This window comes from Emys orbicularis, chromosome 3 (assembly GCF_028017835.1).
Source record: "Emys orbicularis isolate rEmyOrb1 chromosome 3, rEmyOrb1.hap1, whole genome shotgun sequence".
In the NCBI taxonomy this organism is placed as follows: Eukaryota; Metazoa; Chordata; order Testudines; family Emydidae; genus Emys; species Emys orbicularis.
Genome location: NC_088685.1, coordinates 18,931,082 through 18,950,872, shown reverse-complemented (window position 1 = coordinate 18,950,872; position 19,791 = coordinate 18,931,082). Strand labels below are relative to the sequence as shown.

The window sequence follows — 19,791 nt, the reverse complement described above, 5'->3', positions numbered from 1 at the left end:
CAACCCCGCTGGAGGGTCTCCCCCCATGCCCTCCCCTCCCCCGCTATTAATTCCCGTGGATCATTCATGTCTCTCTCACACACACAAGCACCAGTCCTCTGCCTCGTGTGACCCTGCTGGAAAACGCTCTAAAAACAGTGCCCCCTCCCCTTAGCCATTTCCACCCCCCCCCCTTCTCCTGCTCCACGGGCACATGGTTAGCGGGGCTCTCCCTTGGGCAGCTGCACGGGAACTGCACACAGGGGTGGAGGGGCGAGGGAGCGCTCCGGCACTGCAGAGCAAGGACGGATCCCAGCACAATGCCAGCGCTTCCGTGGCGAAAAGGGGGCCAGGAAGGGGGGCGATGCTGCTTAGCTGGGGGAGCGCGAGGGGGGAAATAACCCGGGCGCCACCCTGTCCCCAGGGCCCCTCCACACACACACGCGCGCACCCCACGGATCGATATTTGGCTGCCTTGCTGCAACTTGCTGCAGTCTTGCAAAGGAGTAGTGGGAGTGAGAGGGGGGAGGAAAGGGGAAACTGGCAGGAAGGGGGCAAGGAGCCACACATGTCACATGTGCTTTCTAAGCCGCCCGGGAGCATCTGCAAGCTGGAGCTGGTGGAGGATGCTGCGGCAGGTGATCCACAGAGGGCTTCAGTCGTTTTGCTACAAGCTGGGCTTGTTCGTGAGCAGGCATCCGGTGTTTTTCCTCACTGTGCCCGCAGTCCTGACCATCATCTTCGGCTTCAGCCTGCTCAACCGCTTCCAGTCTGAAAGGGACCTGGAGACGCTGGTAGCCCCCAGCCACAGCCTGGCCAAGATCGAGCGGAGCTTAGCCAGCAGCCTTTTCCCCCTGGAGCAGTCCAAAAGCCAGCTCTATTCGGACTTGCACACCCCGGGGAGGTATGGCAGGGTGATCCTCCTCTCCAAACCTGGAGGCAATATTTTGCATCAGGCTGATGTGATCCTGCAGATCCACCGAGCCGTGCTGGAAATGAAGGTGAACTACAAAGGCTATAATTATACTTTTTCCCATCTGTGTGTGTTGAGAAATCAGGATAAGAAATGCGTGCTGGATGATATTATTTCAGTGCTAGAGGATCTGAGGCAGGCTGCCCTCTCCAATAAGACAACAGCCAGGGTGCAAGTGAGCTATCCCAACACTAAATTAAAGGTATGCTCTTACTGCATGCTTTTGCCAATTAAAGAGGCAGCACTTCATTTCTTGTCCTAAGCAGCAAAGAGGGAACAAAAATATGAAGCATTAAAACGGATGCATTTCCTTTTGGGGGGGGGAGGCTGTGGGTTGAAGGGAACTAATGATGGGAAGCATTAAATGAAGGAACCAGTGTGAGACCCTGCCCTAGTATCTTTAAGGATTAATCCATCAAAGCCAGGTGTGGGGGCGGGGGATCTATAACAGTTTGTGGGGATTGGTCATTGAGAGCTGGGGTGCAAATGTATCTTGATTCCCTATCTACAGTCTCAGCTGGCATGCCAGAATCATCTACCTTTAACAAGGCAAGAGAAGGGTTTCCTCAAATACATAGTAAGCTCTTGTCTCTCACTGACTCTGTATGTGTGGTAGGAACAGCAGAGTGATTCCAGGTGTGATTCCAGTGTCCTGGCTTTTCTTCTTCTTCTTTACCTGCATGCATAGAATCATAGAATCATAGAATCATAGAATCATAGAATCATAGAATATCAGGGTTGGAAGGGACCTCAAGAGGTCATCTAGTCCAACCCCCTGCTCAAAGCAGGACCAATTCCCAACTAAATCATCCCAGCCAGGGCTTTGTCAAGCCGGGCCTTAAAAACCTCCAAGGAAGGAGACTCCACCACCTCCCTAGGTAACGCATTCCAGTGCTTCACCACCCTCCTAGTGAAATAGTGTTTCCTAATATCCAACCTGGACCTCCCCCACTGCAACTTGAGACCATTGCTCCTTGTTCTGTCATCTGCCACCACTGAGAACAGCCGAGCTCCATCCTCTTTGGAACCCCCCTTCAGGTAGTTGAAGGCTGCTATCAAATCCCCCCTCATTCTTCTCTTCTGGAGACTAAACAATCCCAGTTCCCTCAGCCTCTCCTCATAAGTCATGTGCTCCAGACCCCTAATCATTTTTGTTGCCCTCCGCTGGACTCTTTCCAATTTTTCCACATCCTTCTTGTAGTGTGGGGCCCAAAATTGGACACAGTATTCCAGATGAGGCCTCACCAATGTCGAATAAAGGGGAACGATCACGTTCCTCGATCTGCTGGCAATGCCCCTACTTATACAGCCCAAAATGCCGTTAGCCTTCTTGGCAACAAGAGCACACTGTTGACTCATATCCAGCTTCTCGTCCACTGTGACCCCTAGGTCCTTTTCTGCAGAACTGCTACCTAGCCATTCGGTCCCTAGTCTGTAGCAGTGCATGGGATTCTTCCGTCCTAAGTGCAGGACTCTGCACTTATCCTTGTTGAACCTCATCAGGTTTTTTTTGGCCCAATCCTCTAATTTGTCTAGGTCCCTCTGTATCCGATCCCTACCCTCTAGTGTATCTACCACGCCTCCTAGTTTAGTGTCATCTGCAAACTTGCTGAGAGTGCAGTCCACACCATCCTCCAGATCATTAATAAATGATCTGGAGGATGGGGGGGGGTGGACATTTTTTCCCAGTGTGAAAATAATTAGTACTGCCACTGACTGATGGGCTGGACTATTGGATGGATCCCATCAACAAGAGGTTTCCAGCAAAGGCAAAACAAGGCAAAAGGCTAACTAAGTTTCACTCTTGCCAATGGAAGTAACATACACTCAGCACAAAACACCTGACCATTTTAATGCTACCTCCCCCCCACATAGTGTTTTCACCTCTGGTGGGTTTTCTAGGCTGGTTGCCGATTAGTAGAACTTGTGTGCTCAGAGCAAACGAGACGTAAAGTCTTCAGGAGGCTGGTGAGAGAAGTTTCAGGGATTACTGCAAATGTGACGCCTCCAGAACGCATTGCATTATTTGCAGGAGTTACCTAGTCAAGTTTTACAGAATTACCTAGTGCATAGTTACTCATGGGTCAGGTGTAACCCCACAAAGGGAAGATAATGTCTTACCGTCTTTCTTTTAAGATGTTGAGGCTTCTAGTGGATTTTTGTTTCTGCCTTTCATTGGAAGACATTAGGGTGACCAGATGTCCCGATTTTATAGGGACAGTCCCTATATTCTTGGCTTTATCTTATATAGGCGCCTATTACCCCCCACCCCGTCCCGATTTTTCACACTTGCTAACTGGTTACCCTAGAAGACATGCATCCTGGGGTGTGGAGGATGGTAGAGATTTTGTAACTACTGGCCAGACCTGAAGTTATTACTCTGCCCTTACTTTTTATTTCTTATTTATTGATAACTATACAAGACACAAAGGTAAGAACAGTCCTTGCCCCAAAGAGTCTATAGTCTGAAAAAGCAGCAAAGAGTCCTGCGGCACCTTATAGACTAACAGACTTATTGGAGCATGAGCTTTCATGGGTGAATACCCACTTCGTCGGATGCATGTGTCTGAAAGAGAGATGTAGATTTGCCTTATTGGGTGTTTTGTTTCAGTAAAAAATGAGTGACTATCTAAGGATTTGGTTCAACACCGTCTCCTGTGTCAAAAAAATGTTTCTTAACAGGAGAGAGGTGGTCGTTGGAGTTGAATTAGGGTTGTGTGAAGTTGAAAAAATGTCCTTCTTTGTGTAAGCGCTGCTCTGAGAGAACCCTGGGACATCTAACTGAGTGTGGCAGAAGGAGTTCAGGGTGATCTGCTGTCTCTCTTTCCCAGAAGGTGTCCAGAGTTCCTGCTCTAAAAATAAATAAGGAAAAAAATTAAAATTGCCATCTGCTAGTGACTGAACCAAATACACGTAATGGATGAATTCTAAACACCGGTAAGGACTTTCGCAGAGCCGAAAGGCCTGATCCTGAGAGATGCTCCGTACCTGCCAAGCATCTCCAACTCCCAAGGAAGTTGCCAGGTGCTCAGCATTTCTCAGGTGAAGGAATTTATGCTCCTTAGTCTCTACCTTTAAACTTCAACAGGGCAGGTGCTTTCTATCCACTCGTCAGTACATGGCTGTGGGAAACCAGAATCCCTGACTGATTGTATTAGAATAAAGTGAATTAATTATTGTAATTGCTTATTTGTATTACTGGAACTCTGAAAAATCCACTTGGACTAACTACTGTGGAAGAAGAGCGTTTCCAGTGTTTCTGAGAAAGCTTTAAACAATCTTTCGTGGGCAAAGTTCATGGTCCCTCAGAAGTGCAGTTTGTCAGTGCTCATTTTCTTTCTCACCAAGGGCTGGGTTGTAACCTCCAGCCTGCCCTGGCTGAGGGATGGTGCATCGCTGTGCCATCCCAGGAGCAAACTAGGGAGGTGGTGGACTCCGAGCCATAATTTCTCCTCTGCCACCTTGTGCTTTAGCAGGCACTTCACCCCCTTTCATGGAACAACTTATTCCTCTACTGTGTGCCCAGGTACTTTGGCCAGCCGGTAAAATGGGAGAAAAGCCAGCTCCTACTCCCTATGCCTCCTTTACGCCCTCCCTACTCACTGGCTTGCAGTGGGGGAGTATTGACTGAGTAGCCACTGCTGCCCACTCTGCCCATGGCCAGAGTCACAATCTGAGCAAGGCTGATTTGGGACCAGCAGTGCCTTTGCTCCCTCCGACTCCCCGGCACATTGGAGGAAGGGCTGGGACAATCTAGCCCTCTGAGGATAGTTCTTGAGTGGTCAGCATGTGTTTACAAACAAATACTTTGTACACTGTGTCCACTTAGCTAGATCACTGCCTGGATGTTCAGCGTGGGAGAACAACGCCTTAGGGGCCTGGTCCCATTGTGATTATCTAGCCCATTGGCAGAGGGCTGGGGGGGGGTTCTATGTTTTTATTGCTTTTCACTGAAACAGTGAAGTAAGCAGTCTGTGATGTGACCCAGCTTACCGAATACAGAACAATGGAGAGCTAAACCCCTCACTCCACACTGGATCCTGCTCCCCTGTTGTACTCACAGCCCAGCCTTCTACTCCTGTAAATTTCCAGTGCAGCCAATGAATCTGAAGCCAAAGGGAGAAAGGACATTAGGTTTTAGCCCCGTTGGTGCCAATGGACTTTTCCCTGGGCAGTGATTACAGGTAGGGCTCTGTGATCACTCCTCAGATTGGCCAGATCGTTTGTAAGAATTATACCACTTATCTGTGAACCGGAAAGATGTCCCCAGTGACTTTATTCTGATGCCGCCAAGAGGTGTGTGCCAGCCCGAGTTTGCCTGAGAACTTGAATGATGATCTTACTCAGATGCAAGCAGCATTTGGTTTTGTCAGAGGGCTTCAGTGGTCCCTGTAATCTCTCTCAAACAGACCCTTGTGAACAGCACAAATTTCCATCCCTTTCTATCGATGAATCTAGCCTCCAAGACTGAGCTAAGGGATGACAATGAGCCAACTCTTGTTGGCTTCAGTGGTAGTTTTGTGTGAGTAACTTGAGTGGGATTTCGCTCCGTCTCAGTGAACCAGCTGTTCTGGTCTGTCTGTTCTGGAAGCAGCTGGGTAAAATTGTTGAGAAGGAGCACCAGACGGCCTGGGAAGTACAACCAAAGAGCTGGGATTTTCCTATGCAATTGCTTGCGTGAAGTTGTTTTTATGTGTCCGCACCCTTACTGTAGTATCTGAGGGCCTCACATTCTTTAACATATTTATTCTCCTCACAACACTTCCGGCAGACAGGGCAGTGCGATCATCCCCATTTTACAAATGGAGAACTGAGGCACTGAGAGACTAAGGCCCAGGTCCCAATGGGACTTAGGCGCCTACATACCTTTGAGGATCTGGGTATAAGTGAGTTGCCCAAGCTCACACAGGAACTCTGTGACAGAGCAGGAAATCAAACCTGCATCTCCTGACTCCCACAGGAAGCAGCCGTTGTCCCAGTTAACTTCCTTTCCCAATTAGGAGAAGGAGCAATTAAAAATGTCGGAGAATATTTAAAATGAAATAAAATATTAAACTGGATAGAAATACATGCAAGGAATGTTATTTCTTGTACTTCATTGTTTTCTTTGAATCTTCGTTTTCCAATTTCTCTATCAAAAGACTCTCTCTTAGAATTTCTTACCTATTTAACACCAGATTAAACATCATTTAACTACTTGGCACTGGTCAAATGGTTCCTCATTAAACAGATTTTTGGTAACCCTGCCCTCAGTTATATATTAGTCATTCCTGAACACTAAGCAGATTAGTTCCCCATAAAGCAGCCGTTCTGATAACTGCAAATCAGTTAAGTGGAGTATTGTATGGGAGATTGTGTTCAACCTACCTATCTCCTCCATTGCTCAGTCTAGGGGGTCTCACTTCATATCCCTAAATGGTTTCAAAATGCTATTGGTGCCGCTCTGGGGCCAGATTTCCAAGTACTCAGCAGCTCCCATGCCACCACTAGTAGCTGTCCTGTGAAAAAAGCTCAGCTCCAATTGTGTACCAGGAATCTCCCTTGCCTGCTGTTTCCCAAGGACTCCCTGTGATTCCAGGGGCACAAGTCACCACGAAGGCGGGGAGAGGAGAGGAGAGCATGGCCCCAGGCAAAAAAGAGCTGAACCCATGTTGCTCCATCCTAAGGAGTGGTGCAACTTGCAGGCTTCTCCTGGGTGCCTGGGAGCTCCAAGCATTGGGCTTCCCCGAGGCACTATCCCTCCCAACAGTTCCCCTGAGGCAGTGCAGCTGGTACCCTCAGGCTCAGCTGAGCCCACAGTTTCGAATTCTGTAACGTGCTCTGAGGCTCGTGGCAGCTGCGGTGTAAATCAAATCATCACAACAAAATCTGAGTGGGGAGGGGATCCTGGGCTCAGAAGAGGAAGGACAGAGGAAGGGGACAGTTTTAATCTCATCCTTTTGGATCAAGGGGAGGGCTCCATTTGGAGCACACGTTTCTAGGAAGGGCATGAAAGTGGGAGGTGGACCGTTTGCAGGCAATGGCAAGTAACTTCACTTAAGTTCTCCTTAGGCTCTAGAGACTGGGAAAACTTTAAAAAACTTCACCCTGCTCTTCGAGCTGCCCTTTGGCATGCTTGCAGCAGTAACTTTAACCCCTCCGGTATTTGATCAAAGAAGCTGAGAATGTCCACACTTCCTACAGTGTTAGAACCTGCTGGCATGTGAGGGAAGCTGAGTTTGGCAGCGGTGGTGTCTGCAGCAGGTTAATTCTGCCCTGGCTGGTAGATGCTACCACAGTTACAAATCCTTGAGTGCAATAGTGCCAAATGGTCAGGCAGCCTTACTGCTGGATTCAGGTAATAAGCATTTCCGGGGGAAGCGGGGGAGGATAGGATAGGGGTCAGTCTGTGCAACAAAACAGATACAAAGATGAAATTCTCCACCTGTTTCAAGACATCACAGGATCACAGATTAGGCCGGTCCTCTTTCTTGGGTAGGTTAGTCCAGCTTCGTGCCTGAGAAGAGAGAGAGGCCAGATAGTGCTGACTGAGATCCGATGTGGAGCAACCTTCCTCCATTGTACCTTTGTACAGAGAATTTGTAACTGTGGTAGCATCTGCTGGCAAGGGCAGAACTAACCTGGATCAAAGGTAACATTATGCTCCTGCAGTTCTGGGGCTGCTCTAAATGAGGCTCCAAGGGGCTGTTCCATTGTTGCGGTGAAAGGATGCTCCAGCCATACCCCCTTTCTCCCAGGGAGGCCACCTATGCCAGGGGCCAGGAGGAGGGATGCCATAGAGACCCTACACTGGTACTACACCATCCAGGGTTCCCACTTATGCATAGGGAATCCTGAAGAAACTGGTTAAGCCACTGAAATGGACCCAAGAATTAGGCCCATCATTTTAGTATTTTTACCAAACTTAGTGGGAGGGAGGATATGGCATTTTGATACTGACACTCTAAGTGCTTTAGCAAGTGCTTTTCTCACTCATAACTCAGTGTACTGTATAAAGAGGGTTCCCGTGTCTTGATTGCATTAATAGTCTCTGCTTAGTGGGTGTATGAAAGGAGCTGTACAAAATAAAGTAGCACTAGAGAGAAACACCCAGAGTGGAGCATAGTTTCCAGAGTTCTCTTTTAAACATACCTTTCCCCCGACAGATCTGTTTTGTTACAAACATGTTGTTCCAATCCAGCTCTGGGGTGAGTTTCATTGATGTCACACCATGGCTGGATTTCACCTGCTCCATGTATTTATGACTCACTTCTTTCCCTTTAAAGTTCAAATTAGTTGCTAGAGTGACAGCTGTGAAGACTAAAATTCTCTGTTTATTCATAGCATGGGTTGTAGCAATGCAAGTCCTGCTGGAATACTTTAGCCCTGTTCTGGAAGGCCAACCTTTTGGGACTATTTTAGTCTTCATGTCGACTCAGTCCTTGGCCTTTCTCCGTCTGGCAACCAGGATGCTAATTGGTGCCAAATATTTGATGACAATAGTTAACCTTATTATTGTTTGTTAAATACAGTATGTGCTTTGCAGATATGTAGGAAAAAAGGACCTTGGCTCAAAGGTCTTACTGGTACCTGACAAACAATATAGCACCAGGCAGTGCAAGGCTGTGTGCTCTAGTGGTTTGGCCACTGGCCTTGGAGACATGGGTTCAAGTCCCATCTCTGCCACTGACTTGTTATGTGACCTTGGGCAAGTTGCTTCACCTCTTTAGGGCTAGGTCTACACTACAGGGGTGGGTCGACCTAAGATACGCAACTTCAGCTACGTGAATAGTGTAGCTGAAGTTGCGTATTTTAGGTCGACTTACCTGGCTGTGAGGACGGCGGCGAGTCAACCGCTGCTGCGCCACCGTCGACTCCGCTTCCGCCTCTTGCCGCGGTGGATTTCCGGAGTCGATGGCAGAGCCATCGGGGATCGATTTTATCATGTCTTCACTAGACGCGATAAGTCAATCCCCAATAGATCGATTGCTACCCGCCGATTCGGCGGGTAGTGAAGACGTGCCCTAGGCCTCAGTTTCCCTTTCCACCTATTGTATTATCTCTTTAGACAGTAATCTCTTTGTGGCAGGGAGGGTCTGTAACGGGAAGGCAGTGTGGCCTAGTGGATCAAGCACTGGATTGGGACTCAGGAGATCTGGGTTCTCATCCCAGCTCATCTACTAGCCTGCTGAGTGACCTTGGTAAAGTCACTTCACTGCTCTGTATCTCAGTTTCCCCATCTGTAAAATGGGGATAATGATAGTGAGCTGCTTTGAGAGCTATGGATGAAAAGTACCATATAAGAGCTATGTATTATTAATAATAATATGCTATAATAATGAGTACCACAGGTTACAAAAAAAACCAAACCCCAGTCTGGGCTGGATTTGAACCAGTGACTAGAGATGGAAAGCTGTGTGCACATGACTAGATCCCTGGTCCCGTTGCTCCTCCGTAGACAGTAGACTCCTGTCTGTAATGTTTAGTAACCACCTGATATAAGTGCTTGGCTTGATCCTGCTCAAGATTCTGCAAAAAGCTGTTTCAAATTGGGCATTTGTAATGCAGGCATTAGCCTAGTTACTTCTATACTAACTTTACATCGTGTTATTAGCACAGTTACTCTCATACTTATAGGGTGATAGTTCTCCTTACCCTGCCTTTAAGCATAAGAAGTATGTGCTCTGGTAAGTTATTGGCAAGGTAAAACCATTGTCAGGACAAAAGGAATGCGGATGTGTTTCTGTGTAAGCATGGGTGTGGCATATACCAGTATTTCAAATCCAATTCCAAGTCCTGCCTAGCAGGGGTGGCTCTAGCTTTTTTGCCGTCCCAAGCACAGCAGGCAGGCTGCCTTCGGCGGCATGCCTGCGGGAGGTCCGCCGGTCCCACGCCTTCGGCATACCCACCGCCGAATTGCCGCCGAATCCGCGGGACCGGGGGACCTCCTGCATGCAAGCCGCCGAAGGCTGCCTGACTGCCGCCCTTGCAGGGACCGGTAGGGCGCCCCCCGCGGCTTGCCGCCCCAGGCACGCGCTTGGAGCGCTGGTGCCTGGAGCCGCTGCTGCTGCCTAGTGATGTCTGGGTTAATCATCCAGGAGCAGAATGCATCGTGTTGCCTTGCCGAAGAGTGAAAGGTCCAGGATTCCCTTTTCTGGACCAGTGGAGTTGGGACACACTGCAGAGTTGATGGCCTTGCTCTCTGGTGGTGGGACTGAGAACTAATTCAAAAAACACCTTGCTGGTAAATCTATAGTACACTAACAATGAGTCTTAGTGGAGGACACGTGTCCAAACTTCCCAGCCAGAGGAAAGGTGCTTTAGCAGCTCGGACCAAGAATAAGAGTTGACCCCGAGCTTGAAAAATGGACATTAGCCAATACCTGGATGTATGGTGTGTATGCTGAGGGGATAAGGGGTAGTTGGGCGAAGGAAGCTAGAAAAAAAAAAGAATACTCATATAAATAGTCTTATATTTCTGATTATTGTGTGTGTGCATGTGAGATCATGCATATCTTGCTTAATTAAGAAATAAGAAAATGAAGTAGATAAGCCATGTGCTGTATGCAGTGTTATTGTAGCCATGTTTCTCCCAGGATATTAGAGATACAAAGTGGGTGAGGTAATACCTTTTATTGGCCCAAACTTCTGTTGGTGAGAGAGAGAAGCTGTTCAGCTTACACAGAGCTCTTCTTCAAGTCTGGGGAACTAAGTCAGGCCATGTCTACACTACCACTTATGTTGGCAAAACTTATGTCCCTCAAGGGTATAAAAAAACCACACCCCTGAGTGACATACGTTTCGCTAGCATAAGTGGTAGTGTGCACAGTGCTCTGTCAGTGGGAGAGCTACCCCCACTCACTGTCGAAGGGGGAACTCCCGGGAGTGTTGCTCATTGTAGCTGTGGAGATATGGCTGCAGGCAGGGGCGGCTCTATGTTTTTTGCCGCCCCGAGCACGGCAGTCAGGCGGCGTTCGGCGACACGCCTGCGGGCGGTCCGCGGTCACGCGGATTCGGCGGTGTTTCTGCGGGAGCTCTTGCCCGCCGCCAAATTGCCGCCAAAACTGCGGGACCAATGGACCTCCCGCAGGCACGCTGCCAAAGGCCCCCAGACTGCCGCCCTCCCAGCGACCGCCAGGCTGCCCCTGGCTGCAGGTGCCTGGAGCCGCCCCTGGCTGCAGGTTTTGCATCTGTTGTTCCGGCAGGATCTGGTTCCGCTTTGTGTTGGGCCAATAAAAGATATGACCTCACCCACCTGTCTCGCTCTACGATGTGTGCTGGGCATTTAAAAAATACTACGCTAAGAACAAAAGATGCATTAGCCTTACCATGTAGTAAGAGAGAGGCACTGCATCATTACAGTTGCAGAAGTCGTAGAGAATGAGCCCAACGTCTGTTTTTCTGAGAGGAGGAAAAAGATCATTTCAGACCACGATCTTGCGTTTGTACACAGCGCCTTTCATCCCGATGAACCCCAATGCTCCGTGCACACCAATTGTGCAAACAGCGAGAGTCACCCTGTGCGTTGCAGAAAGGTTGCACATTCAGGGCTGAAAAGCAGCTTTCGTTTTAAACAACAGATAGCAAAAAACTACACAACAGCTTAGGACACGAAATGAAGGTGCCACATGTAACAGAAATGAAAGCAGGAGCTTATGTGGATGAGGAGAGTACAAATGGATGGGTCACTTGCCAGGAGGATGATATTGGTGGCCTGTGATATACAGGAAGTAAAAGTAGATGATCTACTGGTCCCGTCTAGCCTTAAATTCTATGATTAAGAAGCCTCCTGACCCCCTTATATCTCTGCCCAGCAGCCAGACACTGTTGAAGTCCCCTGTGTTCTCCTTCTTATTGCACTCTAGTGTGTAAGGCTCACACCATGAGGATCATGGACAAGGAAGAAGCATCTGGGCAGGCATGTGGGGGGTGGAATTCAGCATGCTGAGGAGGGAGCAGGGAAAGCCCCTCGTCTGAGCGATAAGGAACTCTGGGAGGCAGAATCTCTCTTGGACATGTTCCTGAGGTGAGGTGTCTCAGAAGTGGCCCCAATGCAGGCCAACGTCTACTAGGCCTGAATGACCCTCAAGTTAATATTGGATTAGGACACTGGGGAACAGGACTAAGTGCCTCATGAAAAGTGCTTGGAGGTCTTTAATGACACGGAGGCGTCAGGACATCGGTTTTACATCTCATCCCAAAATGGGACCTCAGAGAGCACGCCCTGTTGAGGAACCAGTTTGGGAGTGGCTGAGGAGGGTTGGATTGCAGCTCCACTCACACTGAGGCTGTGCAGCTGCATGAATTACAAACAGAAATGTCTTTGTTCTCATAACGGAGATTAACAAATACAGCCAGCCTGATTTCTCTGTAATGCTGCACAAATACAAATGAGAATCAGAAAATGCCTGTGTATGAGATGGGTACAAAAGGGTAAATCTCCCCCAAAGCAATATAAAAATATCCAGTGTGCAGGGTGTAAAACTAGAGAGCATTAGGCTGGTGTGTGGGAGGCTGTGATTGGGAAGGGTATTGGCTGGAGCAGTGACGACAGGACCTCGCTGTATTTATATTACTGATAGAGCTGGTCAGAAACACTTGGGTAAAAACATTTTCTGTCAGAAAATTTAGTTCTGCTGAACTTGAAACTCTTTGTGAAATCATGTCGATTTAGGCCCAAATTTTGTTTTAGCAGAACCACCCCTTCCACCCCAGAAAAGTTCTGACAATGTCAAAACATCCCATTTGAACATTTTCTGAATGAAATGTTGTCATTTTTTTATTTCCAATGATGTCTCATTTAGATTTTTGAAACGTAGTTTCATATTGTATCTGATAATGTAATATAAAAAATATCGCTGTCAAGCGATTAAAAAAATTAAATCATGATTAATTGTGCAATTAATCACACCATTAAACAATACTAGAATACCATTTATGGAAATATTTTTGGATGTTTTCTACATTTTCAAATATATTGATTTCAATTACAACACAGAATACAAAGTATACAGTGCTCACTTTATGTTTATTTTCATTACAAATATTTGCACTGTAAAAAACAAAATACATTTTATTTTTCAGTTCACCTAATATGAGTACTGTAGTGCAATCTCTTTATCATGAAAGTTGAACTTACAAATGTAGAATTATGTACAAAAAAACCTGCATTCAATAAAGCAATGTAAAACTTTAGAGCCTACAAGTCCAATCAGTCCTACTTCTCGTTCAGCCAATCGCTCAGACAAACAAGTTTGTTTACATTTGCAGAAGATAATGCTGCCTGCTTCTTGTTTACAATGTCACCTGAAAATGAGAACAGGTGTTCGCATGACACTGTTGTAGACAGCGTCACAAGATATTTATATGCCAAATGCGCTAAAGATTCATATGTCCCTTCATGCTTCAACCACGATTCCAAAGTACATGCATCCATACTGACGACGGGTTCTGCTTGATAACAATCCAAAGCAGTGTGGACCGACGCATGTTCATTTTCATCATCTGAGTTAGATGTCACCAGAGTTGATTTTCTTTTTTGGTGATTTGAGTTCTGTAGTTTCTGCATCAGGGTGTTGTTCTTTTAATACTTCTGAAAGCATGCTCAACACCTCGTCCCTCTCGGATTTTGGAAGGCATTTCAGATTCTTAAATCTTGGGTTGAGTGCTATAGGTGTCTTTGTAGCAATTCCACATTGGTATCTTCTTTGCATTTTGTCAAATTTGCAGTGAAAGTGTTCTTAAAACGAACAACATGTGCTGTATCATTATCTGAGACTGCTATAACATGAAATATATGGCAGAATGCGGGTAAAACAGAGCAGGACACATACAATTCTCCTCCAAGGAGTTCAGTCACAAATTTAGTTAACACATTATTTTTTTAATGAGCGTCTTCAGCATGGAAGCATGTCCTCTGGAATGATGGCCGAAGCATGTGAGGCATATGACTCTTTAGCTCATCTGGCACAAAAATATCTTGCCACCCAGCTACAACAGTGCCATGCGAACGCCTGTTCTCACTTTCAGGTGACATTGTAATTAAGAAGTGGGCAGCATTATCTCCCATAAATGTAAACAAACGTGTTTCTCTTAGCAATTGGTTGAACAAGAAGTAGGTCTGAGTAGAGTTGTAAGCTCTAAACTTTTACATTGTTTTGTTTTTGAGTGCAGTTATATAACAAAAAAAACCTACATTTGTAAGTTGTACTTTCATGATAAAGAGATTGCTCTACAGTACTTGTATGAGGTGAATTGAAAAATACTATTTCTTTTGTTTATCATTTTTACAGTGCAAATATTTATAATAAAAGATAATATAAAGTGAGCACTACAACACAGAATACAAAGTTTACATTTGAAATTGAGATATTTAAAAATGTAGAAAAGCATCCAAAAATATTTAATAAATTTCAATTGGTATTCTATTGTTTAACACTGCGATTAATCGTGATTAATTTTTTTTAATCGCGATTAATTTTTTTTAGTTAATTGCGTGAGTTAACTGTGATTAATTAACAGCCCTACTGATAATGTAATATAAAAGAGTCTAAACTGAAACATGTTGATGGATCAGAAATGAATGCTGTTTTTCAGAATTTTCCCTTGTGGAGAATTTTGAAATGCTCTGATCTGAAATGAAGCCAAATTTCAAAATCCTTCAGCAAACAGAATTTCTATCCTCTGCCCAGCTCTAATTACATGGGTGCCTAGAGGTCCCATTATATGAGGCGCTGTACAAACACAGTGTAAGAATCAATCCCTGCCCTGAAGAACTTAAGAGTATAAATAGACAAGACAGATAAAGCGGGAAACGAGAGTGCAGAGAAGTGAAGTGTCTTGCCCAGCCCCACACACTAGAGCCAATAATAGAACCTGAGACTTGTGCCTCACACTCGAACAACCTGGCCTCTGGACCATGCTATCAGTTGCATATTATTACGGTTTCCCCCCCAAAAAAGGTGGCTGCATTTCCTGTTGTGCTGTGTGATCCCAAAATATAGTTTCTGTATGAATTAATGATTGTAAAGCACTCTGTAGTCCCTTTGAGACGAAAGAAGCTGTTAATGTCATTTCATTCTCGTTATCCAACTTTCCCAGGTGGGAAGGTGCCAGAGTCTTCACCCTAGAGCACCCTTTCCTGCTCCCCAAACAACCTCAACTGGTCACTTAGCAATGAAGTATTAATGGCAGTGAGTCAGTAGCATGTCTTCATTTTCCAGAATGGTTTCTTAGGGTGACTTGTGACCGATTAATTAAATGCTTTATCAAAGGAGAGCTGAGCAGCAGCAGCACAGAAAATGTATTTATAGTTTTGCTAATAGAACCCATCATTGGCTTTGCTTGTGTCCTCGACTTCCTTCATTCACAAACATTCTGCTGAGTGAAATTTTGTTCCGAAGGACGTTCACAAAAGGCAAAAGGATCCTGAATATGAAATATGCTCAAGAGCGGTTGTTTACACCATGCTTTTGTGTCCATATGGAAAAGCTGTTGCTTGTTAGGAATATTTGTGTGTTATTCTTTGGGAGCATTAATGTTTCCCCAGTGGTATTTATTCCTTCAGGAGCATTAATATTCCTGTATGTTACTGATTCTCCGTCTGTCACAGAGGAAATAGTGAATCAGTTGGAACACAACAGATTTATCATTGTAAATTACATCAGAAGCTGCCATCAGAAGCATACCAGCAAAGAGACAAGAACATTTCAGATTATTTACGAACGTCTCCCCTGCCCATTCTTTCCTTAGGCTCCAAGATTAGTTCAAGCATTAAGCTTTAGATTTATCACAAAAATTAAAATTCAGGAGTTTTCCAAGCTTAGGCTGCCACACTGTCCTCAGCTATTACATTGGGTCTCAGTTTCAAAGGGAATGTAATTATAGAGACTTCTCCTAGGAGAATCAAGTTTGTTACTTTATAACTTCTACCACTTTTTCTCTTTGTGTGCATTTTCTTCATCTGAGGGAGGGGATCCCAGAAGGTAAAAAGTGTTGTGTAAATTCCAAATTTTATAATTGCATAGGCATAATGTTCTTGTCACAGCAGGTTCATTGAGAAAGGATGGCTGAAATGAGTCTTTTGTCATTTCTTACCAGCCCTGAATATACTTAGAACCGTAATTCTTAAACTGTGAGTCTGGCTTCTTTGTGGAGGCCCCAACCTTTCCCTGAGGAGACAATAACAAGCGCAGGGAAAAGAGATATGGAACAGGGAACACATTTTCTCTTGCTGCATTATGGTCAAATGGTTTGTAGCAAAATCAGAGAATGGCCCAGAATGGACAGTTGATGACTTTGCTTTTGCTGAAATTTGTGCAATGAAGTGTGGCCCTGGAGAACACATTCTCCTAACTTTGTAGAGTGGCAAAGCTTGAGAAATCAATTGATTTCAAAGGGAGTTGCACACATAAAAACCTTTGAGGATCTGAGATGGGTGAGGTAATATCTTTTATTGGCGTAGCTTCTGTTAGTGAGAGAGACAAACTTTTGAGCTTACATGGAGCTCTTCTTCAGGTGCAGGAAACTAACTCAGCGTCACAGCTAAATACAAGGTGGAACAGATTGTTTAGCATAACTAGTTAACACATATTTCAAGGGATCATTTGAGGTGAAGTCGATCTCGGCCTACATCCTTTAACTATCCTGTCTATGGGGCTAATTCCACCTGGCTCTTCTCTGTACCTATGTGGGGGGAAACATGTATGCAGCAGGGCTCTTGCACACCCCATGGAGTTGAGAAACAACAGTCATTGCTTATATTGAGCTGTGGAGGGGAGTCCTAGAGTGGGGTTTAGGGTCAGAAGATGTGGTGTATGGATTTTAGTATGGCCCTTCTTATTCTGCCTGTGACCCACATGCACCCTTCCCTCATGCTGATTACTTCTGATCCTGGCAGAGTACATTAATCATCCTGAGTAAGTAGGTGGGGGTGCATTGAGGGTCTGTAGCCTGCCAGGATATGGGTGCAAAATCATCTGTGAAAGCAGCTGTTAAGGGAGAACCTCCAGGAAGTTAGGAATTGGCCCCACTTGTTTACTTTGAAAATAAAATAGCTCTTTAAAAAATAATGTAAGGAGATTTCTTTGTTCCTCTTAAGGGGAGGCCTGAATGTGTTCTCCTAACTTGAAGGAGGAATATTGTGGCAAAGCTTGATAAATCCAGTCCTGTTTCTGTTTTCATTGACCATCCCCTGCCTTTTTATCATATCACCAAAGAAGTCAGAGACATAAAAGGCCTACGAAGTTCCCTAGCCAATACAGGACTGTGAGGAAATCCTAATTGAAAAATTAATTCAAATTGGCTTGCACAGGAAGCCTGTCATGTGGATCGGAAACTGGATCAAAGACTGTAAACAAAGAATCATGATAAAGGGCAATGGATCAAGTTTGTGGGGGTATCTGGTGGGGTACCTAAGGGATCAGTGTTATGTCTGGTCTTATTTAATATCTTCATTGCTTATCTGGAAGTGGAAGTGAATAGCACATTAATGAAATTCACAGATGACATTAAAATGGGAGGAGTTGTGAACACCAGCTGGGTTAGAGAACTTATACAAAGGAGCTTGGAGTGATTAGAAACCTGGACAGAAAATAACAAAATTAACTGAAGGGCTTTGTCTACACTCTGGTGTGTGTTTGCCATGACAGAGCTCTCGCCAAACATTATCCTAGAATCATAGGGTTAAAAGGGATTGCAAGGGTCATCCAGTCTAACCCCCTGTCATCACTGAGCCCCTGAATATGCCTGCGAGTTGTCATGTGAGCCTTAAAAACAAACACCAAGCAAGATGGTTAAAAAAAGTTCAAACTAGTCCCAACTTAAATGCTTCCACTGGCTTCCGTCCAGCTGGTCCTATGATTCCAGTTCAAATGCAGTCCAGGTCAATAGGATTTGTTGTGTCTAAACTATCCCAGACACATGGCTATCCAACCGCTTTTTGAAATCCTCCAGTGAAGGAGCTTCCACAATTTCTCAAGCCCGTCTGTTCCATTGCCCTACTGTTCTTACAGTTCGGAAGTTTTTTCCTGAGATTTAATCTAAATCTCATATGCTGTAGTTTGAACCCACTGCCTCTTGTCCTGCCCTCTGTGGCAAGAGAGAACAACTTTCCTTTTAATGAGTTAGTGTTCACAACCCCCCCTGTGAAGCAGAGTAGTATTATTCCAATTGTTCAGATGGAGAAACCAAGACAGAAAGTTTAGGTGACTTGACAAAGGACAACAAGAGAATCTATATTAAAGCTAAAATGCTGCAGTCCAGTGGATTAGGCATGGGACTATGGCAAGGAGACCTTGGTTCTATTTCAGACTCTGACACAGGTGTGATGTAGACCCTGACCACTTCACCTTTCTGTTTCTGCTTCCATCCTCCTTTGTCTGTGTACAATGTGAGAACTTTGGGGCAGGGAGTGTCTCTTACTTACTAGCCCTCTAATAAACTAAGCTATCATAGAATCCATGGAGCCGTGGGCAGTGCGTAATGGAGGCTAAGCCTCCCCAAATCTCGTGCCACTGGTAGGAGGAGTATCAGATTTGGGGCCCCCAGAAAAATCTTCCCCTGCAACAGCCCCGGAGCTGCAGCGGGGGCACAAAGCTTTTCCAGTGTTGGGGCCACAGCGGGGTCAGGGGGGAGGAGCACACAGGGGCGGGGCCTTGGGGAGAAGTGGTGGACTGGGGGCAAAATGGGGGTGGGCCACGGGGGAAAGTGTGGAACAGGGATGGAGCCATGGGTGGAATGGGGGTGGAGGGGAGGAATGGGGGAGGGGCTCTGGGCTCGGATCTCCAGCCAGGGCTGAGAGCTCCACCGCGGTCCTGGCCGAGCTCTCAACCCCCTGCCCAGCCGGGGCCACATGGGGGCTGAGAGCAGTGCTTGGGGGTGTGGCCTTGGCCGGAAGAGGTGGGGCAGGAGGCTAGCCTCCCCAAGAGAAGCGTCACCTGCTGCCCATGCTATCATAGAATCCATGGAGCCTTGATTGTTGCTTTTATTTTAATAAACACCAATATCTTCCTAGAATGAAATTGATCTCCTATTGTAGTCTCATATGATCACAGTTTAGTTATCCAGACCATGATATGGTTTTTATGTGGGCTTGTGTCAAAATTGTTTTGCCATCTAATTATATTGTAACACTTCTACGTGAATTTGGTGAATAGATCTGTAGAAGATTGTTCATTAGAACCGCAAATTCTAGCAAATCAGCTCCCAAAAACCTCACAATCTTAGTGCTAATTACTTCCCTAATGATCTTTTTTTTTTACTCATCACTGAGCCTCTGAATATGCCTGCGAGTTGTCATGTAAGCCTTAAAGATAAACATCAAGCAAGATGGTTAAAAAAAGTTCAAACTAGTCCCAGCTTAAATGCTTCCACTGGCTTCCGTCCAGCTTGTCCGATGATTCCAGTTCAAATGCAGTCCAGGTCAATAGTGACAGATAGCAGCTTGCTATGTTGTTATGTTCACAGCACACACACAGAGAAATCAGATAAAAACATAAATACTCTTGCTGGAAGATTGCAACATAACACTACTTTATTTCTTAGAGTTCAGAACGATAACATATAAGGACCCAAAAACAGAGAGAAAGAAAACAGGCTGCTTCCCAAGGCAGCAAGGCACAACTCACCCCACCTTGTTCTAGGCTGTCTCTTTCCAGTTGCATGCTTTGATAAAGCGCCCCCTAGCCTGAAAATAAATAGCTAGGCACCGTAGCATAGGCAGTGGAGACACCTTAGCCATGCCTCGTATGTACTCACTGGTTTCAGGAAGGTTTGTACTCAGCAAAGCTAAGCTGTGCCTCTACCAGGGCTACATGGCTAATTATACACATGCTAGCTTGAGGAAAGCTAGCACGAGTCTG

The 19,791-nt window shown here is 45.7% G+C and overlaps 1 protein-coding gene across 2 annotated transcripts in view; it reads left to right on the top strand.

The window, feature by feature from the left end:
* The first annotated feature begins 343 nt into the window (after nucleotides 1–343).
* PTCHD4 (patched domain containing 4) overlaps nucleotides 344–19,791 on the top strand; it is a 145,155-nt gene continuing 125,707 nt past the window's right edge. Inside the window, exon 1 of one of the 2 annotated variants that reach the window (XM_065401869.1) lies at nucleotides 344–980. In XM_065401869.1, coding sequence (XP_065257941.1) covers nucleotides 555–980 — 426 coding nt within the window. In that variant the 5' untranslated portion in view covers nucleotides 344–554. Of the gene's footprint in view, nucleotides 1,155–19,791 lie in introns of both variants that reach the window. The other variant, XM_065401870.1, reaches the window with a different exon arrangement.